Source organism: Bolinopsis microptera, chromosome 6 (genome assembly GCF_026151205.1).
Source record: "Bolinopsis microptera isolate Bmic1 chromosome 6, MBARI_Bmic_1.0, whole genome shotgun sequence".
Classification (NCBI taxonomy): domain Eukaryota; kingdom Metazoa; phylum Ctenophora; class Tentaculata; order Lobata; family Bolinopsidae; genus Bolinopsis; species Bolinopsis microptera.
The window spans coordinates 928,471-956,443 of record NC_087077.1 but is presented as its reverse complement, the minus strand read 5'-3'; the positions used below and the strand labels follow the sequence as shown (position 1 = coordinate 956,443).

General features: G+C 39.0%; 2 protein-coding genes across 2 annotated transcripts; one reads left to right on the top strand and one right to left on the bottom strand.

The window, feature by feature from the left end:
* The first annotated feature begins 299 nt into the window (after nucleotides 1–299).
* LOC134816846 (serine/threonine-protein kinase NIM1-like) lies at nucleotides 300–9,320 on the top strand. Its single transcript, XM_063825842.1, has 10 exons — nucleotides 300–362; nucleotides 552–651; nucleotides 826–999; nucleotides 2,050–2,162; nucleotides 4,368–4,572; nucleotides 4,830–4,979; nucleotides 5,330–5,426; nucleotides 8,060–8,172; nucleotides 8,412–8,584; nucleotides 8,776–9,320. Exons 1-10 carry the CDS (start codon nucleotides 300–302, stop codon nucleotides 8,815–8,817), a joined length of 1,230 nt encoding a protein of 409 aa, XP_063681912.1. The 3' UTR covers nucleotides 8,818–9,320.
* A 988-nt stretch (nucleotides 9,321–10,308) lies between these two features.
* Nucleotides 10,309–12,775, bottom strand: LOC134817041 (uncharacterized). The gene is made up of 4 exons (XM_063826122.1): nucleotides 12,630–12,775; nucleotides 12,310–12,399; nucleotides 11,833–11,946; nucleotides 10,309–10,788 (listed from the first exon to the last, which is right to left on the bottom strand). The coding sequence occupies exons 1-4, from the start codon at nucleotides 12,664–12,666 to the stop codon at nucleotides 10,712–10,714; spliced, it is 318 nt and encodes a 105-aa protein (XP_063682192.1). The 5' UTR covers nucleotides 12,667–12,775; the 3' UTR covers nucleotides 10,309–10,711.
* Between the last annotated feature and the right edge of the window lie 15,198 nt (nucleotides 12,776–27,973).

Here is a 27,973-nt window from a genome sequence, read left to right as displayed (position 1 = left end):
AACAAGTGTATCAATTCTCTGAAGAACTCACGAATTATAGATAGAATATAAAATCATAACAGAATTGTTTTTGACATAAATTATTACAAGATTCTATATCTTTTTGCTGGGTCCTTCCTCATTTAACCCTCAATCACAGAAATCCAGATAATGCGGCTTAATCGACAGCAGGTGATTGCAAAGAAGCCCTTAGTACCACCTGGTATTCATAGATTGAGATTGATACAATATATAATATTGTTATTGTTATAATTTTCAAGCATGTTTATCGTTTCCATCAAATCAGTGTAGCAAACAGCATGGCGTCACCATATCAAAAGCTGATCAATGAGCTTAAAGACACAGAAAACTTTGTCAAAGAGGTTTTTTTTAAAAATATCATCAATGTACTGCTATGAATGCACTAGAACAATTAATGAGCATAAGGAAAAAGTAATTAAGAGGATCAATATTTCTGACAAAGCAAATGTTATCATAAGTGCATCTTTAACTCTTCTTGTAGTTAACATAGGTTTGCTGAAATAGTGCACCTCACAAGAAAATACTCTCAGGTTACTCTTGGTAGAAGAATAGGGTATTATACACTTGGACAGATTCTAGGTAAAGGTGCTTTCGCTGAAGTCAAACTTGGAAATCATCTCCTTATGAATGGTAAGGTACATCTTTTTTGTTGTAAAAATATACTGAACTAGCTAAAACAATAAAATTGTAAAATAGAATTTACCTGCACAGCCACAATGATAAAGTACTCCTCAGGATACATTTTTTCTTAATTCGTTCAACATAAAATTGTTTTTTTCTTAGATTTAATGTCGACATTTTCAGAAAAAGTGGCTGTTAAAATAACTGAGAAAGGAAAACATGGTTGTGGCAAAACCCTGGAAATAATGAGGCAAGAAATTGGTGCTATGGAGAAGCTGGACCATCCTAATATAACATCTCTCTACGAGGAGATAGAAACGCTTGATAAATTCTACTGCATTTTAGAATATGTTGATGGTGAGTCTTTGCAATTATAGAAACGCTTGATAAATTCTACTGCATTTTAGAATATGTTGATGGTGAGTCTTGTTTTGGAACATTGTTTGACAAAACTTTAATTCATTCATGTATAATTTCATTCCCTCAAAGTTTTCTCCGGATTATATACTGCTTCCAGTACCTTGATGGCGACTTGCGTCACTCTCAACTACCTCACTGATTGGTCACTGGTCAAAATTTCAGCCAAAACCGCGAAATTTCGGTCATGGTCATGGAGACGGCAGTGTTAAAGCTTCTCTTCAAAAATCTTCCAAAATCTCTTTTTCTATTCTGATGATTTCCGTTTATTTACGCTTTCTTTGGGAATAGAACTTTTAGTGCCTTAATCGTGTTTTGTGCCATTCTCAGTGACCTTGCTAAATGTTTATTCAAGGAAAATTCAGTTAAAACAGCTTGTGTCAGAGGAATTTTATACCCTGGCCGTTTACAGTGGAAGTAATTTGTACATTGCATTTCATCAGTTTTATCACTGCAGTCATCTTTCAGGTCAAAGACTTTGGAATAGTCGGCACATTTGATACCGTTATCACAAACAAAAACGTTGTTCCCTTAGTTACCACTGGTTATCTCCATGATTATAGTTGCTAGTCTAGTTTGATATTGTCCAGGACAATTATTGTAGTATGGATGGTTCCTCAGCGGACAGGTGCAATCAGGATACTGACCTATAAACTACTTGTTCCCCAAATATATAGTCACAATTATTGGTTCTTATTTGGAAACATTAACTCTGTCATACCAATTCTTAACACTTCTTGAAGACTGGCTTCATAAAAATTGGAAAGACCTTTCAGGCAGAAGGATAGGCACTTTTTCTGGAATTGCATTTTGGATCATTTAGTGTTTCAACTTTTCTTTGCTACATCTGGAATATCATCTGGAATACAGCACAGATTTTATTTTCGCTTCCACAACCATTCCGGCATTCCATCGTAATCCATCACAAAGATCCTTCAAACAACCGATTTGAAATATTTTTTGTGGGGAATTCATTTCTAACATCTTCAGGCGGGACACTACAGGATTATGTTAAGGGTAAGTCACGAAGTGGAGTGTGCACAATCACGGAGCATACAGCCCGATTCTTCTTTATTCAAATACTGGATGCTGTGAACCACATGGTGAGTACTGACTACTGAGTAGTTTCTACATTATTTCTAGATATCACATGGTGAGTAGGTAGTTTCTACATTATTTCTAGATATCACATGGTGAGTAGGTAGTTTCTACATTATTTCTAGATATTTTCACATGGTGAGTAGTAGTTTCTACATTATTTCTAGATATCACATGGTGAGTAGGTAGTTTCTACATTATTTCTAGATATCACATGGTGAGTAGGTAGTTTCTACATTATTTCTAGATATCACATGGTGAGAAGGTAGTTTCTACATTATTTCTAGATATCACATGGTGAGTAGGTACTTTCTACATTATTTCTAGATATCACATGGTGAGTAGGTAGTTTCTACATTATTTCTAGATATCACATGGTGAGTAGGTAGTTTCTACATTATTTCTAGATATCACATGGTGAGTAGGTAGTTTCTACATTATTTCTAGATATCACATGGTGAGTAGGTAGTTTCTACATTATTTCTAGATATCACATGGTGAGTAGGTAGTTTCTACATTATTTCTAGATATCACATGGTGAGTAGGTAGTTTCTACATTATTTCTAGATATCACATGGTGAGTAGGTAGTTTCTACATTATTTCTAGATATCACATGGTGAGTAGGTAGTTTCTACATTATTTCTAGATATCACATGGTGAGTAGGTAGTTTCTACATTATTTCTAGATATTTTCACATGGTGAGTAGTAGTTTCTACATTATTTCTAGATATCACATGGTGAGTAGGTAGTTTCTACATTATTTCTAGATACCACATGGTGAGTAGGTAGTTTCTACATTATTTATAGATATCACATGGTGAGTAGGTAGTTTCTACATTATTTATAGATATCACATGGTGAGTAGGTAGTTTCTACATTATTTATAGATATCACATGGTGAGTAGGTAGTTTCTACATTATTTCTAGATATCACATGGTGAGTAGGTAGTTTCTACATTATTTCTAGATATCACATGGTGAGTAGGTAGTTTCTACATTATTTCTAGATATCACATGGTGAGTAGGTAGTTTCTACATTATTTCTAGATATCACATGGTGAGTAGGTAGTTTCTACATTATTTCTAGATATCACATGGTGAGTAGGTAGTTTCTACATTATTTCTAGATATCACATGGTGAGTAGGTAGTTTCTACATTATTTCTAGATATCACATGGTGAGTAGGTAGTTTCTACATTATTTCTAGATATTTTCTCGATACACTCAGTTTGTTTAAAAGACAGAGCCTTCAAATGAACAAAAATCAAAGACAGCAAGGTTAGGTATCAAATTGGAAAATTAAAGACGCCACAACAGGATGAGTGCTACATCCTCTTCTCCCATTTCAAATGTCCGTCTGTACTCCATATTCTGATGTCCTATGTGCCATACTTTGGGTGAGAACTGTCTTTAGTTTCCTATTGATCAGCATTTCGAACTATTTGAAAGTTCGGTTATTCACAATGTCCATTTCTTGAATTTAATTGATCGTTAGTTAAAGTCGGGTACAAGCCAGACGGCTGTCTACTCTCATGGCCTTCACATAGGAGTCAACCAGGCCTAGGAGAGCACTTCCAATATCATAATAAAGATCCGCAATGATCAAGAGGGTCGAATCTTCTGTATCTTCCATTTCTTCAGAATGAGAATTTTCTGAATCGAACGATCTAGCCGATTCGTTACGTAACGTCAGAATTACAAGCAAATCTGTGCCGATCATATTTTGTAGAGTTGATGCTTTGAAATATGATATTAATTAGTCTACTCGCAGTTTGTAAATATTTGCTTAACTTCGTCAAATCTGCACGTGTTTCCTTCTCTGACTCCAATATTAGCAAAATTCAACAGAATTAGAAACCAAATCAGTTTTTTTTCACAATCTGTGACAAACTGTGACAAAAATCTTTTGCGCGCGAATTTTAAATTTAAAGTTTTTGAATAAAGCACAACTTTTCACATTTACCGTGACAGCGATTGCGCGCGCTTTTCCGACACTCCACGGACCCGTACAGCTTACCGCACCTATCGGAAGCATAACGCACCAACCGGAAGCATATTGGATTACGGATACATATCGCATAGATATTTAAGTTGAGATATTCTATCATAGTCCGCCGTCCGGCTAATCCCTACTACGGTTTTATTAGCTTAAAATTACTTCTCTTTTGTTGATAATTCTCAAATCTAATGCACTATTTGTATTTTCAGCATAGGTGTGGGGTATTTCACCGAGATTTGAAGACTGAAAACATTCTTATGGATAAAGATAAGACGATAAGAGTTGCTGATTTCGGAATAAGCACTTGTGAACGAGGTTTAATAACTCAACATTGTGGGTCGCCCGCCTACTGCCCTCCAGAGATCTTCAAGAAGATTCCCTACTTGGCTGCTCCCATGGACGTTTGGGCATTAGGTTTGTTTATCTTAAATCTGTAGTACTAGTAAAGGGAAGACTAGATCTATCAAGTAAGGAGACAGGATCCAATTACGATTTATAGTGATCATACTTCTGACAAAATTCTGAAACCATTTCATGATCTTTATAAGACAAAATATCGCTATAAACCATCTCATCCATCTGAATGATATCCATGATTAATGGATCCTGCTTGAGTTACATTAATAAACTATTAAAGTCTCTTGATAAGTGATTCTAGTTCTACTCCCCAGGATGTATACTCTATGAGCTGGGTGCTGGTGATATGCCTTTTAGGGCACCTACTAAGCAAGAAATGACAGACAAAATCCTGCAGGTTGATTATGTCATCCCGGAGAATTTTAGCGATAATCTCAAAGATCTAGTACAAAAGATTATTGTCGGTATGATATGTGAATTATAACCAACATTAATTATACTATAAGGATTAAATATTATATTCCCGATATTTCCTCTGCAGTCTGCACCTTCGCCTTTCTTGTAAAAAAGAAAGAAGTTCGTTGGTCTCCTTATCTCTGTTTGCACCCCTTTCATTATTTCATGCAATTTAACCTTCTGTGGACGACAATGGACCGCCTTACGGTGTAAACTTACTTTGATTCCTAAATTAAATTGTCTATCAATGATTACTGTTAGTCTTGTGGCTTATCAGATTCCACAAATCAAACCAAAAGCAGCTTAATTTAATCGACATATCGGGTCCTGAAATTATTACAGTGTTGCCATTTTCCAGGTGACACAAAAGATAGGTTGACATTGAAAGAAATACGGGGACATCCCTGGTTAGCAGGAGCAGAAAACAGCACCGATTTCAGTCCCGATCCCACATTGTACGTACATCACGACTTAGCTCGAGTAATTATTGGTTTATGATAAACACCAAATATAACTTACCACGTAACGAGTTGACCAGATAGACTAGACGATTTTAAAAATTTTCAATTTATAGCCGAATTTCGTAAATTTACATCAGCTTCCAGGGATGATTCAGCTTGGACGACTATAACAAATCACATTGATCATAAGTGTTTGTATAGTATAATATCCGAGATTTAAAAGACGACCTACAATGCGTATGTTTTAGCTAACACCGAACAGGTATCATGCGGGAGAAGTTAGAGACCTACAATGCGTATGTTTTAGCTAACACCGAACAGGTATCATGCGGGAGAGGTTAGAGACCTACAATGCGTATGTTTTAGCTAACACCTAACAGGTATGCGGGACTCGGGAGAGGTTAGAGACCTACAATGCGTATGTTTTAGCTAACACCGAACAGGTATGCGGGAGAGGTTAGAGACCTACAATGCGTATGTTTTAGCTAACACCGAACAGGTATGCAGGAGAGGTTAGAGACCTACAATGCGTATGTTTTAGCTAACACCGAACAGGTATGCGGGAGAGGTTAGAGACCTACAATGCGTATGTTTTAGCTAACACCGAACAGGTATGCGGGAGAGGTTAGAGACCTACAATGCGTATGTTTTAGCTAACACCGAACAGGTATGCGGGAGAGGTTAGAGACCTACAATGCGTATGTTTTAGCTAACACCGAACAGGTATGCAGGAGAGGTTAGAGACCTACAATGCGTATGTTTTAGCTAACACCGAACAGGTATGCAGGAGAGGTTAGAGACCTACAATGCGTATGTTTTAGCTAACACCGAACAGGTATGCGGGAGAGGTTAGAGACCTACAATGCGTATGTTTTAGCTAACACCGAACAGGTATGCGGGAGAGGTTAGAGACCTACAATGCGTATGTTTTAGCTAACACCGAACAGGTATGCGGGAGAGGTTAGAGACCTACAATGCATATGTTTTAGCTAACACCGAACAGGTATGCGGGAGAGGTTAGAGACCTACAATGCGTATGTTTTAGCTAACACCTAACAGGTATGCGGGAGAGGTTAGACACCTACAATGCATATGTTTTAGCTAACACCGAACAGGTATGCGGGAGAGGTTAGAGACCTACAATGCGTATGTTTTAGCTAACACCGAACAGGTATGCGGGAGAGGTTAGAGACCTACAATGCGTATGTTTTAGCTAACACCGAACAGGTATGCGGGAGAGGTTAGAGACCTACAATGCATATGTTTTAGCTAACACCGAACAGGTATGCGGGAGAAGTTAGAGACCTACAATGCGTATGTTTTAGCTAACACCGAACAGGTATGCGGGAGAGGTTAGAGACCTACAATGCGTATGTTTTAGCTAACACCGAACAGGTATGCGGGAGAGGTTAGAGACCTACAATGCGTATGTTTCAGCTAACACCTAACTGGTATGCGGGAGAGGTTAGAGACCTACAATGCGTATGTTTTAGCTAACACCTAACAGGTATGCGGGAGAGGTTAGAGACCTACAATGCATATGTTTTAGCTAACACCGAACAGGTATGCGGGAGAAGTTAGAGACCTACAATGCGTATGTTTTAGCTAACACCTAACAGGTATGCGGGAGAGGTTAGAGACCTACAATGCGTATGTTTTAGCTAACACCGAACAGGTATGCGGGAGAGGTTAGAGACCTACAATGCGTATGTTTTAGCTAACACCTAACAGGTATGCGGGAGAGGTTAGAGACCTACAATGCGTATGTTTTAGCTAACACCTAACAGGTATGCGGGAGAGGTTAGAGACCTACAATGCGTATGTTTTAGCTAACACCGAACAGGTATGCGGGAGAGGTTAGAGACCTACAATGCGTATGTTTTAGCTAACACCGAACAGGTATGCGGGAGAGGTTAGAGACCTACAATGCATATGTTTTAGCTAACACCGAACAGGTATGCGGGAGAAGTTAGAGACCTACAATGCGTATGTTTTAGCTAACACCGAACAGGTATGCGGGAGAGGTTAGAGACCTACAATGCGTATGTTTTAGCTAACACCGAACAGGTATGCGGGAGAGGTTAGAGACCTACAATGCGTATGTTTCAGCTAACACCTAACTGGTATGCGGGAGAGGTTAGAGACCTACAATGCGTATGTTTTAGCTAACACCTAACAGGTATGCGGGAGAGGTTAGAGACCTACAATGCATATGTTTTAGCTAACACCGAACAGGTATGCGGGAGAAGTTAGAGACCTACAATGCGTATGTTTTAGCTAACACCTAACAGGTATGCGGGAGAGGTTAGAGACCTACAATGCGTATGTTTTAGCTAACACCGAACAGGTATGCGGGAGAGGTTAGAGACCTACAATGCGTATGTTTTAGCTAACACCTAACAGGTATGCGGGAGAGGTTAGAGACCTACAATGCGTATGTTTTAGCTAACACCTAACAGGTATGCGGGAGAGGTTAGAGACCTACAATGCGTATATTTTAGCTAACACCTAACAGGTATGCGGGAGAGGTTAGAGACCTACAATGCGTATGTTTTAGCTAACACCTAACAGGTATGCGGGAGAGGTTAGAGACCTACAATGCGTATGTTTTAGCTAACACCGAACAGGTATGCGGGAGAGGTTAGAGATAAGCTGATGGATGTTGGTATCCCAGAGGATCTGATCTCCAAGGCGATGGAACGGGTCAGAAGTAAAGCTGAGCCCAAAGACCCTGTTCATGGTAAACCATGCTTATACTTTAGATTAATATTTTATTGTTAACAAAAATGTGAATCCCATGACCTGTTATTATATATATAATATATAAATAGTAAGATGACTTTGAATTAATGATTTCAGCTAAGACTGGTCATTGGTTACCTGTAATTGTCACCAAATATCAGTGCGCTATAATTTGAGATAAAACCTGGAACTCTCTCTCTCTCTTTCACATTCCACTTCATTCCACCTCTCTTTCAGGGACATACAAGATAGCTCTGCATGGGATACATGTTGATGCGTTACATAAGCAGGTCAACGACATGGGCAAGAGATTCTCACTCGTTACCTCGGACTTGCTACCTCAGCCGATGCTGCAGAGTCGGCGTCCTTCCTCTCTACCCGACTTCGACTCTGCTCATGACTCCTTCTCGGTAGGTTTTAGGTTAAGGGCCCTATTGGGTTTTAGGTTAAGGGCCCTAGTTAGAATTGCACCCTGGAGCCTGGGTATTGGTATATAGATCAAAAATCTTCTCGTTTTAAAAGTCTTTAACGCTGCCATGATCGAGTTGGGTTTTGATGGTAAATTTTGAATATTTTTACTGATTTCATTTTTCCATCCAAGGAAGGTCGTGGAGGAAAGAAAAAGTGCTGCTCAGTAATGTAAGTAGAACGCAGCAAATTGTGACTAGGATGACGTAGCCATGGTAACCATGCTAACAATAGTTCCACACAAACTCTCACCACACTCTCACCACACTCACCACTCACACGATTTTAATTACAAAGCAGCCATTCAAATCATAAATCCTGCCATTATCAAGATGTAACTTGAAGAAAGACGATCTGCATTACCTAAACTGTGTCAGTGCAATCTACATCTGTACAATTTATTACAATGAAAGGTACCCACTACCCAATGCCCATTCTGGTGTGCATAGTATAAAATTATAATGTCTTGTTTCTGAAAAGTATGTACACTATGTTCCTTTACCCTTTATTTTACGTACAAAGATTTTAATATTTTATGGAACCAATTATTTCCAAACTTTTTCTGCTATTTGCTATAGACAACCATCACCTTGAACTCTATTTGATTGCGATTCTATCTTAAATTGTTTATACTGTTATCTTCATTAGCTAATCATAAATTCCAGCTTCATTCCAGCCATATTTACTGCATTTCTTTTAGTATGAGATCTCTGAACTGGAGGCTGCGAGGGCTTAAACGGCTTAGCTATTCTTTCCTTCAAGGGTCAAGATAGTGACTGGGGATGTTGCTTGCGATATATAGTGATTATGCCTACGATAACTCTAGATCTTCTGATCAGGGCGCTTCATTTGTTTTAAGATCCCAATCTATGAATGAACTTCCTGGTGAAAAAATTGTATCTACGAGGTGCAGTATAATATCTAATATTAGAAATATATTCACCGTTGAATTGCGTCAAGCACATGTTCTACTACCCTCTCATGTTCGAGTGGATTTATAAATATAATAATCTAATGATTTCCTGATCTACGGGGCCATGTTTCATTACATTAAAGATATCATGACGCACATGTAAAGAATGATTTATAGCCCCTTTGAGCAGTGCACTCAGGATCTCATTATCCTTATTATGGAGGTTGGGTTGGCTCTGCAGCTCGCGTTTTCTTTGAATCCTTGTTCATTTATTCGATGATTTTGAAAGCTTTCTCGTTCTTGAAATCTAATAAGTAACATTTTAGTTCGCTCATTTTGTCACGATATTATATAGTCTAAGTGATCGATGGCTATATCCTAATAATCTTCGACGTAAATTCATTTGTGAAATTGTTGGGGTATAAAAGTAGATTCTTGGAGATTCAATTTATAAAAGTGGTCGTGATTATACCACAGATTCGTTAAACTTTAAACTCAATTTTTGAGATTGCCCAAAGATAATTGAAACAACTTATTTTGTGTTTTCATCGAAAACATTTTATATATTTTGTTGATCCAAACATTGTACACGTGCTATATAATACAATTCTGTAAATCCACACGGCCACGCATCGGAATTCTGCAAATTAATTTGTTGGCGCCATTTTAATTAATAGGCTTAAAGTCTCTACAGCACAGAATATGTGTGATAAAAATTTTTATCAGGTAGAATTGACCTCAATTAATCCAAAACTCTTGCTTTCTCAATCCATTCACTGAGTGATGTCCGAGCGTGATATAAATAATTACCTTATCGTAATAAGTTAATAACAAAACAAAAAACCCAAATCGAATTTAGGCTTACAAAAATTTAAATTTTAGGAACATAAAAGTAAAAAATCGAGTTCCGAAGTAATTGCACCTTCTTATAAGTTAATAAATATCAATGTTTAGTGTTAACTCTTAGTTAATAACCCACATAAATAGAGAAAACTTCCACGAAATTAACTTAATAATTCAACTTAACAAACGATCAGGTATTTGAGAAATTTTAAGTTTAATCACAAATAGAAACACATTAAACACTTCCTTTTGAATGGTCCAAAGTTCAAAAAGTTTTTTATTTCGGACGAGTCCAATCAAGGAATAAGATCCCCTATCCCACAGGATATTCCCATTTGTAGAAGATTCCTTTGTGGTTTCTAATCTTTCCCTTCTTATTCTTCCTTACTCCTGTAATTGATGCATTTAATAAAAACAATTGTCTATTCGTACGTTACAATCAAACAATATCAATGTCCCAATCATGCAGCAGCTGTTTGACAATAAACATGTGGTGAATATATTAGTGGCATGGAGGCTTGAGGAGGTTTCAAGTAAATAATCCTCGAGAAGCGGTTAACGGTCAACACGTCACCTAAACTTGCTACTCGAAGATCTGCCACTAACGTGGTATCGCGCGTCGCAATCTCGCCAATAAATATCCTTAAACTAATACACCCGAAACACGTGCCTTTCTCCGAAAAACCATCGATAATCTACTACGCTAATCTACCTAATCTTACACTTAAATTCAACGGTTATTTCACTATAATAATTACAATATCCTAAAGAATGCTAACTACGCTAAGCCCCTGCTGTAACTGGCTTACCACATTACACTACACTGCTATCGTTGGATTTGAGAGCAACCTTTGCTTGAAACCACCTCAACCATCTACTACGTCAATATAATACGAAGATGGACATCCTTAAAAACTGCTACTGCTAGGTGTAATTTGGTGACAAGTTTATCAATTTAAGTTCAAGAAGTGTATCATGTTTCATTTCAGAGAGAGATATCCTGAAGTGCATATCCGTACCGGATGTAAAAAATAAAATACAGTATGATATGGTTACGATGTAGTCGGACTAAGATGAAAAGCAACTGCTTTTTAAAGTTGGTTTTTATGCATAATGGTACCTCTCTAGGCTGATTTTTGATCGAACGTCTACTCGGTTTGGCCTTGGAATGACAATTTTCCTTCGACCTCGACCAAAAGAATTATAACTAGTTTTTCCTCGGCCTTGTTATGTTACGCAATGCTTCTGTCGATTTTGCGGAAAAAACCCGGTATTGGACCGAGCTACCGAGGATTTCTTTCAGTTCAATTGAAGTTTTGAGAATAAGTATACTGATTTTGAAAAATGTATACGATTATTAAAACAGTTGATTCAATGTAGCTGGATTTTGAACGTTACAAATGCGAATCTAATATTATTGAATAAGAGTTTTACCTCTTTTCAGTCGTCGTGAAGAAAGTTCATCATCTTTAAAGTCCAATACCAAGTCCTCTAGGTTTGTTTCGAGTGAGTCAACCTCCCTCTTCGTCAGATATGCCGGGTCAGATTCTGGGGAAATGTTATTGAGCATTTTATTGAGCAATGAGCATTTTATTGAGCATTCTGCATTTTATTGAGCATTCTGCATTCCTAACTTTAAAAGTTCCTATTTTATATATCCTTCTTCGTGAAAACACAAAAATATATTACTCTGTTGAAAGTAAAGATTAAGAAGCCTTTAAAATATTTTTGTTTGACCAATCAATTATTAACTACTAAACATTTTATCAATCGATCGGAATTACTGAAAAGATTGCAATTGGTCCTTTGGCTTCCTGTAATTGGCTGGTTACACCCGTGTAACGAATATGGCTGTTAGAATGTCTGAAGTAAAATAAGTGTTAGATTTTCTTAAAAAAGAAGGCTACTAACTTTTGCTTGATGCGAGGTGTGTTTTGAGTTCCAGATCTACGCTCTCTTGTCTGGTGGCTGGGTATGCCACACTACTGACCACGAAGGCAGCTGAAGAGGGTAAAGAGTGTAACATGACATGTATTAGGTGCTGGATTTACAAACTGAAATAACCCGCACATAACTCCCCAAACAGTGAATCATGTTCATAAAATATCGCTACAGTGTTTTTCGATAACTTCAGATTATCGAAAAATTGGAAATTTTAAATGTCCTTAGAGTTAAGCTCTCCGATCCCATTGCATTCATACTCCTTCATAATAAAACGGTTAAAAACTCACCCAGCAGTAAGAAGAAAGCACCTAGTCTGCAATTCATATTCTTGTGTGAATCAGGAGAAAACAGCTAGGGTAGATCACTTTATGGTAAGACACAAAACTTCAAAGAGCAAAAGCAACTATGATAATCAGAAAAATTTCCAATTTTAAACTGAACCGACGTCGGTTGACGTCACAGTTGAATTGTTTTTTGAGTATTGCAGCGAATTTCCAAGTATGTTAGCTTCTTACTGGCTGGTACCACCGGTCGTGAACTTCCATTGGTGGATGTTGAAAAAACTTATCAGCCCTTGGCTTTAATTTACGATTAGCTGATAAGGCTTGGAATGCTCATTCACGCCGATATGGCTCCTTTAAAGCTTTCAGATGGGATGGGGGTACGTGACATGAGGCAAATCTGATAATACTAATAGGATGAACAGAATTGTTCGATTACGGTACCAGTCGTACGGTACAGGGTGTGGTAGGTTCAATCAGTGTAGACACAATTCTGAGATCAAAACCATGTCATATATGCTATTTTCATGAGGAAAATATCAAATAAGGCTCGGTTTTCAGAGATAGAACTCTACAAAATTAAAGAAGCCAGAGTGCTTGACAAATCTCTTAGAAAGCTGCTCATGTTTAACTTGAAGATTTTGAATTTAGCTTCTGTAGAATCATCTGGATACCAAAATGGTGACTCAGAGGCGGAGAACCTAGACGTGCTGAGAACCTGAAACTTGAACTTGGTGTTGGTTACGAATCGGGGTCTTTTCGAGGACTTGTCTACAGCCTGCAGACAGATGCTGCAGCAGTTAATGAGACAATTTGATAAGCGGATACAAACTAACGAGATAAGCTGCTTTTCGTGGCTGGGGCCGGGCGTTCTGCCTCTTGGAAATGCTAGAAACTTCTTCCAAATTACTGCTGGTTAAATCGCCCTTAATCATATTTATAATTTTCGTATTACTGTACGCATCACCCATGAAAAACGGGATACGTTCTAAACATCCTGCTTATCGTATTGCAGTTCCAAAAATGAGCAGCTCATTTGAGAACCCTGTCAGCGTAAGAATTATAATTTGTAACATAATGTTCCGGCCTTGCTTGAGTAAATCATATTTAATATCTAATTTGATTAGGGCCTTTAAGTTTAGGGATATAAGATAGGTAATGGTTGTTCCAGAAATTGTGTTAGAACCTGGACTCATCATGAGTTTTCCGGGTTACAAAAAAACAAAGAAATTGATGAAGTAATGGCCTGTATATGTTTTTCATCGGAAAAACCAGACGGTTTCGATTGTGCAAGTAGTGAAGCACGGTTTTTAAGACTTATCGCACTCACTTCTTAAATCTTAGCAGGAAATAAGAATATTTGGTATCTAATAAAATCAATAATGGATCCTAGGCTACCCAGTGTTCTAGAGAAATTAAACGAAACCGATGAGATGATTGAATGGTTGGTGCCTTTTTATATGATGCCGCTTTCGACTAATAATGATGACTCAGTGCTATTTTTATCCCTCCAAAACCGTTAGACCCTTTCAATCCCGTCATTTTACGACATTTTGACGTCACTGTCTTGCATCTCCTTGCATCTGGTTCCGATCAAATGTCCCAAATTCGATATAAAGGGCTAGAAACTAACGACCTCTTCATCAGGTCGGACGCTATCGTGCGTCACCACGACATACGGAACTATGCCATTACGGAATGTCTTCATATTGGTTCCCATCAAACTGTTAACAATTTAATTTACAGAATGCTGATCGACCTGATGCATTCCGAGTGAGTCACATCATCAACAGTGTCACGTGCATGTGCCTGATGTAGTCTACAGTCCACTTGTTAGTAGTGATGGGTGCTATTCTAATTCAAGTAGCAATGAATCTAGAATCTTAACCTCCATTTCATGATGTCACCGCGGTATAGACACAATTACCACAACTCTAGGGTAGTTCTAGAAACTATGTTGAGGAGATCCAATCAAAATGGAGCACTCAAACGATTTTACCTGGGGCTCGGAATCCGAATTGGGTGATAGTATGACAATGCTGTCTGCAGATTAAAATGGTTAAATAGTGATTGCTACTTTGCACGTGCAATTAGCACATTTGCACGGGGCACGTGATTGACACGTGAACATGTTCTACTTAATTTGCTCTGCCTCCTTTAGAGCACAATGGAAATTAAAAGGGCGATCATTATACGGACTATTGTGAGAAAATGATTACCTGCATTAGATTGGACTATTGGGGGGGGGGGGGTCAATTTTATCCCTGCACAAAAAAAACTGAAAAAAGACAAAGACAAAAGGGACAAGAGGGACAAGAGGGACAAAATGGACAAAAAAAGATAATAGGGACAAAAAAGACAAAAAAGACAAAAAAGACGGGGACAAAAAAGGACAAAATGGACAAAAAGACAGGGACAAAATGGACAAAATGGACAAAATGGACAAAAAGGACAGGGACAAACGAGACAAATGTTCAGGAAAAAGAGGAGGAATAAGAAAATCTTCATTAGAGGACGGGCATGCTTTTTCTCCTACTTCATAGGAAAAAGCGAAGACCCATTAGCTCGATATTGTCGGCATATTGTTAATAATAATGGAGAAGTAATTGTGTGGGTCTGGGTATCTGCTTCTGGCCGCTATGAGCGTTATGATATTAAAAGATGATGACTTTTTTGATATCACCACTTGATTAATGGGATTAATGAAATATTGACTGAACCGTGTACACATTTATTTATGTGATGCTGTTGATGAATTCTGCTTATTTCAGTCCCTTCAGTGGTTTCAGTTGATTCTAAGTACAGCAAAACACTGACATGAAAATCTAAATTGTTGATGTCGAGTAGAATATATACATTCTCTACATTTGAGCTTGTCTAATTTTTTGTCTCATTTGTCCAAAATTTTTGTCCCTTTTGTCCCTTTTGTCCCTAGTATTGTCCATTTTGTCCCCAAAACACTGTCCTTCACAAAAAAATGTAAAAAAAGACAAAGACAAAATGGACAAAATGGACAGTGGTACCCCCCCCCCCCCCCCCCACTATTTGAAAGTAAAATCTACTTATATTATTAGGTGGTATTTTGTTTTTTGTTTGAGCTCAATCAAAGCTCTCGGGTGACAAGATCAGTACGAATAAGACCGATAATGTCGGCCAATCGTGTGTTTTCAAAATTGCAAATGTGTATTATAAATGCTCAATCACAGGTATTTTGGGACTATTCTTTAAGGCATTTGGACTTTTTGTTTTATCTGGTGTAGTATGGCAAGGTGACCCCGTGACCAGGTATTTGACTTGAAATACTCTTGTTTACAGATAATGGTCACGCTTTGATAGTAATTAGACTCATAACTTGGACTAATGATCTACCATTGATTTAGGGTATATTAAAAATGAAAATATGAACAAGTTAAGAGTATGACTTAAGAAAGTTTAAAAGTTTTTTCGAGTGTCGTATGACCAAATTCCCAATATTACCAAAAGTCCAACAAATCCGAATAACCCAACTTGAATGATAACGATACAACCTTCGGCCTAGTGATAAAATATTAAATTTGGACAGGTCTATTTGAAGAGCCGGTAAACTGGCTTGTAATTTCGGCCCTAAATACAAATCAAATTGATAATTCTAAAAATAGCATTTTTATCAGGCCATTTTCGTTTCTATTTTAAGAAATTAAATGAAACTTAAAAGTTAATCAGTCGTACAAGTCTGGCGCTACTGATGTTAGGAAATTGAAATATATTATCCGTATTAAAAGCCTGTCTGCAATGGCAAGGTTGAGCTGAGAGCACATTTGCCGTTTTCTGGCAAATGTGCTTAATAAAGACCATGTTTGAAATTTGGATTGTTTTATCGAAATTTATTTTTTGGATCAATATCTATCCCTAGAACCAATCGCAGGCCGCAAGAAACTTCGTTTTGGGACCCCTTAAAATGGCGAAATTCATCAACTATTATATGCACGATCTTCATTGAAGTAGTCAGTAAAACAAGGACATAATACTATGTGTGGGGACTACGGACCCCATTTCAAATTTGCCGCCTGGTTACATAGCACTGAAATACAATATAATTCAATATACAAATTCAAAGCAATGTAATCATAGTACACACCAGCCCAGACGCTCAACATTTTCTAATACAGATTCCAAAAAGGCACATATGTGATAAAAGTGCTCAAAAACCTCCGATTTTTATTGGTCTTGAAGCACATTTGCCAAAAAACGGCAGAGATGGTTTGGTCCTGTCATAAACAAATTCAAAACGATAACGATGCATGATGATTATGTTAAGAGAGAACTATTTATTGAATAATATACCGTCTTATCAGGGTTTCAGTCGATTGCATTAGACACAGTGATCACATATCATAGAATAAATGAAGTTTCTGAGAGACAGTGGAAGTGTCTCAGGGTAACGTGAAAATTCACAGAACTCAGGAGGTCTGGCCAGTACCCCGAAGTGCTCTTGAACAATTCTTCGGAATTACGAGAAAATTCTTGGTTCAAAATTCTTGGTTCAAAATTAAAGCCCCGATTTACTGCAAACCCCGATTTTCTTCAAAATTTTTTTCCCTACTCTTGCCGAAGGCAAAAAGATCGTAGGGAATAAGTAATCGGGTTTGGATATATGAGGTGGCCCGACGGTCCTACGGTGTCGACAAAAGTCTGCTCCTTCGCAATATAGACCACTCCCCTACAATTATGTGTATAAAAAGAGTCTATATTGCGCGCGCGACGCCAGTTATGTGTTAATTAATTACAGGCATAGCAACCAGTTTTTGGTGCTTGACGACTGTTACACACGGATCAATCATCAATTTAAGTGTTATTTTGGTGAAACAAGCTTAATAAATTACCGAGTGATAAAATTCAGCAAGTCAAAACAAATAAAATTATGTTATCAGCTGATAGACCATGGACTCGTGGCTGATTATTTAACAGTTAATCGAAACTGAATAGTAAAAAGCGAATACAAAGTTAAGAACAGATATTACTTTACATTTACATTCAAGAAGCAAATAATATCAAGATTGCGGTATGCTTTTAAAGAATCCCATATCAAATAAATTAAAGGCTCGGAAGTCGAAAGTCTATGGTGCTGTAGTATAGAGTGTAGATGTGTCGAGTAAGCATCAAAATGTATTAGTTTATGTTACATACAAATAATAACTAAGACGAGACAGAATATTTTATTACAGTCAATTAAGTTGGCATACGATGCAGTAATATGACGTGACATCGTTATTTTTAACACGAAACAAAACCGCGCAAAGTATGAAATGATCTACAACCAAACCACATACAGATCGACGCGACGGCGACACCTCAGATGCGCGCAGAATTTTCCAAGTTCTGCACGCCTAATATAATATGAACGATTATTACATGCGCCAAACACCACTCTGGAATACAATTAAGTAGAACAATTACATTGTATGCAGTAGGGAAATTTGATCGTGCGTGGTGTTACCGCGGCGAAATTCTTGTTTCAAACCCTTTTTTTGAAAAATAAGATTTTCTCCAACAATTTTGGGTCATACATCTGTGACAGTGCCACAAGAGTGCCACGACAGTGCCACGACAGTGCCATCGGGATCCGGATGTATGACCCAATTTTGATATTTTTCTGACTTTTTTTAAAGAACTTTTTTTAACGTCTTAAGTTGTTTTATGTGGTCTGTCAGAACCTTCGGGATCGGTATCAGGTTCGCCCTGAAGACATATCTGTCCAGGTGTGATTATTTCTACTTGATTTCTCGAACAGTTGGATATGTCTAATTGAGGAGCCGGCAAACAGGCTTATAAGTTCCGGGACCAAAATACAAATCAAATTGATACTTCTAGAAATAGCATTTTTATCAGCCATTTCACTTTCTATTTTAAGAATTTAAGTAAACTGAAAACATGTTTCATTTAACAGACAATTATGCTAGTCAGACGCGACTGTCGGGAAACTTATTATCAAAAGCTTGTCTGCGAGTTGTAGATTTCAACAATGCAGGTTCAGCTGAAAGCAGATGGTCTGGCCATACAAAATTTTAAAACGATAAGTGGGATTATGTTTGGAGAGAACTATTTATTGAATATTTAAAACCGTCTGCATGATGATTCTAATCGCATCCGTCTTATCAGTGTTCCGTAATATTAATTACATTAGACTTAGTATCACGTATCATAGAATTAATGACTTCTCCTGAGAAGAGGAAGTGTCTTAAGTGAATCTTGTTTCACGGAACTTCGGGCAGAACAATTAACTCGGTAATGCCAGTGAACAAATTCGGAAATTGCCATGCTAAGCCATTCCTTACAATACAATCAGAAAAAGTAATCTTATCTTTTCATCAATCTTGGGCCTTCATGCCTAAATTAAATTGTTAAATTTTGGTGCCGAGAATTCTGCTATCGTAATCTGCATCTCTTTTAAAAGAAGGAAGTTGTACAACCATTCCTTGTTGGTAAAATGGACGTCTGGCATTAATAAGATGAAATTTCTCCGAATTTAGTTCATTTCCAGTACAAAAATTAACATCAGCGGAGTGCGGACCTTAGGGGTCGTTCACATATTACGTAATCAACCGAGGGGGGAGGGGAGGTTTCCAAATGATTATGCTACTGTAATTTTGACACAATAGCTATGTGTAAAACTGATTGCGGAGGGGGGAGGGGGGGTTACAAATTGTCCAAAAAGTGATTACCAATTACATAATATGTGAACGACCCCTTGTTATTGTAGACTTGGCAGGTGCCATACTGCTATTCGATTATTTAACATATATTATTGGCAAATGAATAAAATAAAAATAGTTTGACGATGAACCCCCTAGTCTCCAGTGCAATTGTGGTTTTTGTTCTTCAGCCTATAATGCTATATCCTATGTTATAACTTACCATGCTTCAAACAACTTAAGATCAAATATTTATTTTATCCTCAAGTTCCAATAGCAGATGAGTATAAGGTGCCAATAATTGGCACCGTGCCATCTATAAGTAAAGTCACTCAGTATTCAAAACCATTTTTCATCCTACATTATGTTGCATTGACTGCATGTCTACTGTCTATATAGTGTCACTACATCATGCTGTCACTACATCATGCTGTCCTGACATTGTGCTGTCACTACATCATGCTGTCCTGACATTGTGCTGTCACTACATCATGCTGTCACTACATCGTGCTGTCACTACATCATGCTGTCACGACATTGTGCTGTCACGACATCATGCTGTCCTGAGTCCTGATATTGTGCTGTCACGACATCATGATGTCACGACATTGTGCTGTCACTAACTAATGTTTTACCACCATGAACTTTTATTTCACTTAACGAACAATCCCGAATGAAACAACTTTGCGGCTATAAATGATAAAAGTTCTAGAAAAAAAATTGTTAATTCGAGTATAGTACGCTTAAATGGGTTCCTCGTGGGTTCTAAAATTTACCAGTTCTAACTGGTATATAGTAGTATAAATACTACGATAAATACAGGTGAATTAGACATTTTAGATAACAGAAGGATGACTTCCAGGAATGTTGCATGCTATTAATACCAAGATTGACGAATGTTCTGACTTCAAACATATCAACAACGAGAAACTACCGTGCAGCTCCAAATCAAATTCGTAGACAAGCGACAGCCATCGAGAAATGGGTAATAGATTCCTATTGATTCCTAGAATTTCGATCAATTCCTTGAATTAAGTGATTAAACTTATAAATCTAAATTTATTTGGTTAAGTTGAAGACAAGATAAGAAAGTTATTTAAGTTTACAGAATAATCTAATGATTCTTAAAGTAAAGATATATGCGACCGCTAAGCCTTTCGGGAATTTTCCGCTCACCAAGATTCTAGAAGTTTGAGCTTATAAATTAGATTACCACTACCAATTTGTAAGTTCAAAGTTTGGGCACAAAATCACACGTTTCGACAGAAAAATCACACGGTTTAAAACATATCTTTGATCTTCTCACTTCCAGTTTAACACATTATCATTTTATTTTTATAGTTATACCTGCTATAATGAGGTCTGATCGTCATCTTCTTACAGCGTTCGATGTCTGTGTGAAGGTAAAATGGTGATATCCTCTGGATCAGGCAGAGGTCGAGTGTAATCGGGATTATTTCTTTAGTAGTGGAACAGCAATACTAAGGTAATGGGACTACTGCGGACCCTCTACCGGCCAAACCTTGTTAACAAAGCCGCAGTCAAGGTTCGGTGAACGGTAGTTAAAAGCGCTTAAGGGACATAAGTCAAATTGGTAGAGCAACATCATGTAGTGGACTTCTTAAGAAATAAAGGCCTTGCTCAGCAATGGGTAGGGTTTGCAGTTTAGATAGCCATGTGGCACGCTGCAACTAAATTATTCGAGATTCTTCTCGAATAATTTTCAATACTTGATGTCAACTTATTATCGGAGAAAAAGACGATTTATAAAGGAGCAACCTAACATTCTACCTACTCCTCATCAAGTCCACTACATGATGTTGCTCTACCAATTTGACTTATGTCCCTTAAGCGCTTTTAACTACCGTTCACCGAACCTTGACTGCGGCTTTGTTAACAAGGTTTGGCCGGTAGAGGGTCCGCAGTAGTCCCATTACCTTAGTATTGCTGTTCCACTACTAAATTATACCTGCTATGTGCTAATCCCTGACCGCGCACATTTCGACTATCGTAATCTGTATCTCTTTTAGAAGATGGAATTATTGGAAGTTGTACAACCATGTGCCTTTTGGTAAAATGGACGTCTTACATTAGTAAGACGAAATTTCTCCAAAATCATATCCATTTCAATAAAAATAACATATTTGAAACTTATTATTGTAGATTTGGTTGTTGGTAGAGTTAATAAAATTAAAACAATAATTTAATTAAACAATTGTTTATTTTTACGGCACAATCTAACAATATCAATTATTATGGTAAATAAATCAGTGTCGACGGTCAGTGGTCACTGCTATCGTTGGATTTGAGATCGACCTGTGCTTGAAATCGACTCAACCATCCACTACGTCAATAAACAAATATAAAAATCTGCAAATCTAAAAATAGTTTAACAAGCAAAGTTTCATCCTTAAAAACTTCTGGGTGTTATTTGTTGACACAGGATCAGAGCCCAATAATTGAATTTTTGTTTAAAATTTAAGTCTCAGTTTTAAATTTAAGTTTGAGATGTTTATCATGTTCTATTTCAGAGAGAGGTATACTTACCTGGGGCTATAAGTATAAAATTCATAGATATAGATATTCGGCGGAATGACAGGCTGAGCGCCGCCCATGAGTAAACAATTATAATATAATATGGTAACCATGTATTTGGTTGTAGACCGTGCTCATTGATCACAGGTGCCTCTCCAGTCTCCCAACCCCTCCTTGGTGAAGTAGACCATTGTCTTCAACCCCTTCAATGGCAGCCTTTTTAAATTTCTTGTACAGTAAAAAAGATTTAACCCGCCCCGCGATTTACCGTAATTACCCCGATATGTACCGTAATTACCCCGATCTACCTTGTATCACGTCGTGACCCCCACGGTCGTTTCACTAACAACTAAGGTGCGCGGCGGGTCACGCAGTCACAACGTATGACAAGATTTGCCGTAATTACGCCGATGTACCGTAATTACCCCGATATGTACCGTAATTACCCCGATATGTACCGCGCCTTTTATTTTACCTCCAAACCACAATTCAAACTCCGCGGGTAATTCAGGGTTGTGCTGTAGAAACATGTTGTCCCTTTACCAATCATTATGTCATAGTTTTATGGAATCCACAGTCTAGGAACCGACCGGATATCCGGTTGAATCCGGATCCGGCCCGATATCCGGCTTCAAAATCCGGATCCGGTTCCGGTCCGGTTTCAAAAAATTTTGACGGATATTTCTTTTTAAAAATGTAATTCCAAAATCTTTAAATGCATATTTTTCGTCACATTTTAACTCTACAGCTACTCGAATCCTTCAAAAATCAAAAATTTTTTGACTAGGTCAAAAAATATTTTCGGCTAATAATGAACCATGAACAGGGTAGCATGAAATGTGGAGAAAAGTGGCTTTATCACGTTTGGGGTGGCAACTGGTAAGTCCCCATGTACATCGTGGTCCGGTAGTGTCTTAATATTTGGCATATTTTATACTTTTTAGCACGAACTCTCTCCCGAGAGAGAGTTCGTGCAGTAACGTTGCAACCCTCACACCGCACAGTGGGGTAACACTGCATCCCTCACACTGCACAGTGGGGTAACGTTGCAACCCTCACACTGCACAGTGGGGTAACGTTGCAACCCTCACACTGCACAGTGGGGTAACGTTGCAACCCTCACGCTGCACAGTGGGGTAACGTTGCAACCCTCACACTGCACAGTGGGGTAACACTGCATCCCTCACACTGCACAGTGGGGTAACGTTGCAACCCTCACACTGCACAGTGGGGTAACGTTGCAACCCTCACACTGCACAGTGGGGTAACGTTGCAACCCTCACACTGCACAGTGGGGTAACGTTGCAACCCTCAGACTGCACAGTGGGGTAACGTTGCAACCCTCAGACTGCACAGTGGGGTAACGTTGCAACCCTCACACTGCACAGTGGGGTAACGTTGCAACCCTCACACTGCACAGTGGGGTAACGTTGCAACCCTCACACTGCACAGTGGGGTAACGTTGCAACCCTCACACTGCACAGTGGGGTAACGTTGCAACCCTCACACTGCACAGTGGGGTAACGTTGCAACCCTCACACTGCACAGTGGGGTAACGTTGCAACCCTCACACTGCACAGTGGGGTAACGTTGCAACCCTCACACTGCACAGTGGGGTAACGTTGCAACCCTCACACTGCACAGTGGGGTAACGTTGCAACCCTCACACTGCACAGTGGGGTAACGTTGCAACCCTCACACTGCACAGTGGGGTAACGTTGCAACCCTTCACACTGCACAGTGGGGTAACGCTGCAACCCTCACACTGCACAGTGGGGTAACGTTGCAACCCTCACACTGCACAGTGGGGTAACGTTGCAACGCTCACACTGCACAGTGGGGTAACGCTGCAACCCTCACACTGCACAGTGGGGTAACGCTGCAACCCTCACACTGCACAGTGGGGTAACGTTGCAACCCTCACACTGCACAGTGGGGTAACGTTGCAACCCTCACACTGCACAGTGGGGTAACGTTGCAACCCTTCACACTGCACAGTGGGGTAACGCTGCAACCCTCACACTGCACAGTGGGGTAACGTTGCAACCCTCACACTGCACAGTGGGGTAACGTTGCAACCCTCACACTGCACAGTGGGGTAACGCTGCAACCCTCACACTGCACAGTGGGGTAACGCTGCAACCCTCACACTGCACAGTGGGGTAACGCTGCAACCCTCACACTGCACAGTGGGGTAACGCTGCAACCCTCACACTGCACAGTGGGGTAACGCTGCAACCCTCACACTGCACAGTGGGGTAACGTTGCAACCCTCACACTGCACAGTGGGGTAACGTTGCAACCCTCACACTGCACAGTGGGGTAACGTTGCAACCCTCACACTGCACAGTGGGGTAACGTTGCAACCCTCACACTGCACAGTGGGGTAACGTTGCAACCCTCACACTGCACAGTGGGGTAACGTTGCAACCCTCACACTGCACAGTGGGGTAACACTGCATCCCTCACACTGCACAGTGGGGTAACGTTGCAACCCTCACACTGCACAGTGGGGTAACGCTGCAACCCTCACACTGCACAGTGGGGTAACGCTGCAACCCTCACACTGCACAGTGGGGTAACGCTGCAACCCTCACACTGCACAGTGGGGTAACACTGCATCCCTCACACTGCACAGTGGGGTAACGTTGCAACCCTCACACTGCACAGTGGGGTAACACTGCATCCCTCACACTGCACAGTGGGGTAACGTTGCAACCCTCACACTGCACAGTGGAGTAACGTTGCAACCCTCACACTGCACAGTGGGGTAACGTTGCAACCCTCACACTGCACAGTGGGGTAACGTTGCAACCCTCACACTGCACAGTGGGGTAACGTTGCAACCCTCACACTGCACAGTGGGGTAACGTTGCAACCCTCACACTGCACAGTGGGGTAACGTTGCAACCCTCACACTGCACAGTGGGGTAACGTTGCAACCCTCACACTGCACAGTGGGGTAACGTTGCAACCCTCACACTGCACAGTGGGGTAACGTTGCAACCCTCACACTGCACAGTGGGGTAACGTTGCAACCCTCACACTGCACAGTGGGGTAACGTTGCAACCCTCACACTGCACAGTGGGGTAACGTTGCAACCCTCACACCGCACAGTGGGGTAACACTGCATCCCTCACACTGCACAGTGGGGTAACGTTGCAACCCTCACACTGCACAGTGGGGTAACGTTGCAACCCTCACACTGCACAGTGGGGTAACGTTGCAACCCTCACACTGCACAGTGGGGTAACACATTCCTCCACCTTCCATGACGTGCACTTCAAACCTTTAATTGGCAGTGCCACTTATTAATATTACACAGTATTTCACTTGTTCGATTGTATCTCATATCTTATTCTGTGATATTATCTCGCCGCTCATTCCCAAATTATCAAGAAACTAAATAGTCCAATTAAGAATTTCTCCGTGTTAATTCTCTCCCTAACTCGATCGCTATTAGATCACCGTGTAACTTTTCCCTCATTTCTTGGTGCTAATATTGTATTTTAATTGTTCTCAGTTTACCATGATTCCCCGCAGATTAGTGAGGATAAAGTCGGGCTAGTTTCGTAAATCAGTGGCACAGCTTGCACTTTGACACTAAGACTCAAGAATATATAAGTAATTTCATTGTTGTTGTGTGACAATGTCAGGAATTCTTCATTTTCGCTTTTCTGTATTCTAAATAGGCTAAACATATGAATTTCATCCTTTATTTTACTTCCTGTTCTTGAACAGTAAGTCAGTGTAAACTGTAAAGCAATTTATAATTATCAAATTCTTGTGTGTCCCACAGTTTCGTTGTGATAATGTGTAATGTGTATTCTATTCCTTAAATTGCAAAGAACTAGAAGTACGATTTTGTAATTATCTTTGTACGAAATCAAAACGATCGTTTTCACTATTTGAATATTGGTGGGGTTTCTGATCGAATCTCACTTTGAGTTTCGATCCTTGTCAGCAGTAAAGATAGGTTTGAAGAGAATAATAACTTCGATATGGGATCTGTTATATATTAGCCGTCTACACGATCCAGTGTTCAACACTAACAAGGTTAACCTTGCTATAACTTAATATGTGTAATTGTACGATTGATGGTAGTCATGTACACATGAAAACAACGTATCTCGAGGCGACCCCTTGTGACAAGATAGAAAAGAACACTGTGTAATTGTATTATGTGTTGTAGTTAGTTGTATATATACAACTATATACATATATAAGTCAAACCTGCCCTAGCTAGAGAGCCATGGCTGAACCGACTATAGGTATTATATGAAATAACAATATGTAAACAATAGAAAATATAATAAAGGTAAATATAATAATAGTTATAATAAAGTTGTATATGTAGTTAGTTATAGTCCAACGCTAAACCCCCCTTTAGTTAGTAAGTCAACTGTGTGTTATTACTACTAGTACTGTGTGTGAAATTCAAGTTTGCTCTTTTCCAGAATCTTATTTAACAATTACTGTGGGGCACAGCTAAGTTGTGCTATAATTAATTATTAATTAATTAATTATTGATCTAATTCCTCCATCTCAAATTTCCACTGTACTCAGCAGAAGTTTTAAGTTTACAGCTCCCACCCTATAGTCAATATTTCTACCTGTCTTCTGTTTTCCTCCACGTTTGTGGGTTTGCTTTCCAGTATTTTATACCGGATAACTATTCATGCCAATTTAGATTCAGTTACGTTTGGTATGCGAACAATATTTCTCATTCGTAACACGGAAAACTCTAGACTATATAATAGGTGGTTAATTCTATGGAATAGAAGAGAGAGAGATACAGCTAGCTTTAACACCCACCTGCTCTATACTGTTATCACCACTAATTACTGTCATAATTACACCTCACTAGTCATTACCCCCCTCAGCTCCCTGTCTTGCTTCTGCACCTGAATTCAACCCTGAATTCAACAGATTGCGTTCCAACCTTACATTCTATATACCTGAATTGTTGGCACACTGTATGACGCTCTGGCTTGGCTTTCCAACAGGTGTTTTTCAACCGTTCAAGTTTTAAAACCGGAAATATCCGAAAGTGTCTCCTGCTTAGTACTTAACTTGGTATTCTCTTGTTTGGTTCAATAACTGCAATATCCGAAAGTGTCTCCTGCTTAGTGCTTAACTTGGTATTATTTGTTTGGTTCAATAACTGCAATATCCGAAAGTGTCTCCTGCTTAGTGCTTAACTTGGTATTATTTCTCTTGTTTGGTTCAATAACTGCAATATCCGAAAGTGTCTCCTGCTTAGTGCTTAACTTGGTATTATTTTTCTTGTTTGGTTCAATAACTGCACCTCTTTATCTCCCTTATTCAATGACAATGTTAATTCTATGACCAGATGATTCTCATCACGTTAGGGTGGTTCATTTTTTTCGAAATATAATTAAATCTTGCAGCTTATCTGTTAACGCGGGTGTACAATATTTTTTGTGTATCATCCGCCAATTTTAAACAGAGAACAATCTCTAAATTTCGTTTATTTAGGCATGAAGGAGTTCTTTTAGTGCTTCTAAAGCGTATTTCTTTAATATAAATGGTAGAAAAAGGAGGGCAGGTTTCTATAACGACCTCTGCAACGGCAATCTCAAGCGATCAAGTTAGAGAGAAAATAAACTCGAAGAACTTCTTAACTATGCTCATTTAGCTGTGTGGGAATGAGTGTAGAGATAAGATAAGATCACAGAATAAGATATATACACTCTCGCTATAAGTGGTACTGCCAATTAAAGGTCTGATTTACGCGTGATGGAAGGTGGAGGATTGAAATAATCTACCTCACCACTTACTTACGTCTTACAGTTACCCCTACTTACTACTCTTTCTACTTACTAATACTACTCAATGATTCATAGTAGTATTAGCTATATAGTAGTTGCATGTGTAGTTAATGATATCTTTAATTTATTTACTTTACAGCTCACTATGTAATCAAGGCAACAAGTTTGTAACTGGCTGGAGAGGGTTGGTAGTACCCCAACATAGCAAACTTGTGTTTCATTTGTTAATGTTTTAAGGTGGATTCTCACAGACATTAGCTCCTTCTCCAGGAAGTAAAGAAGTATGGTACTTGTATTATAACCAACAAGTTAGCCCGTCTTTGTACTTCGAGGGCAGCAGTGCACCTTCCC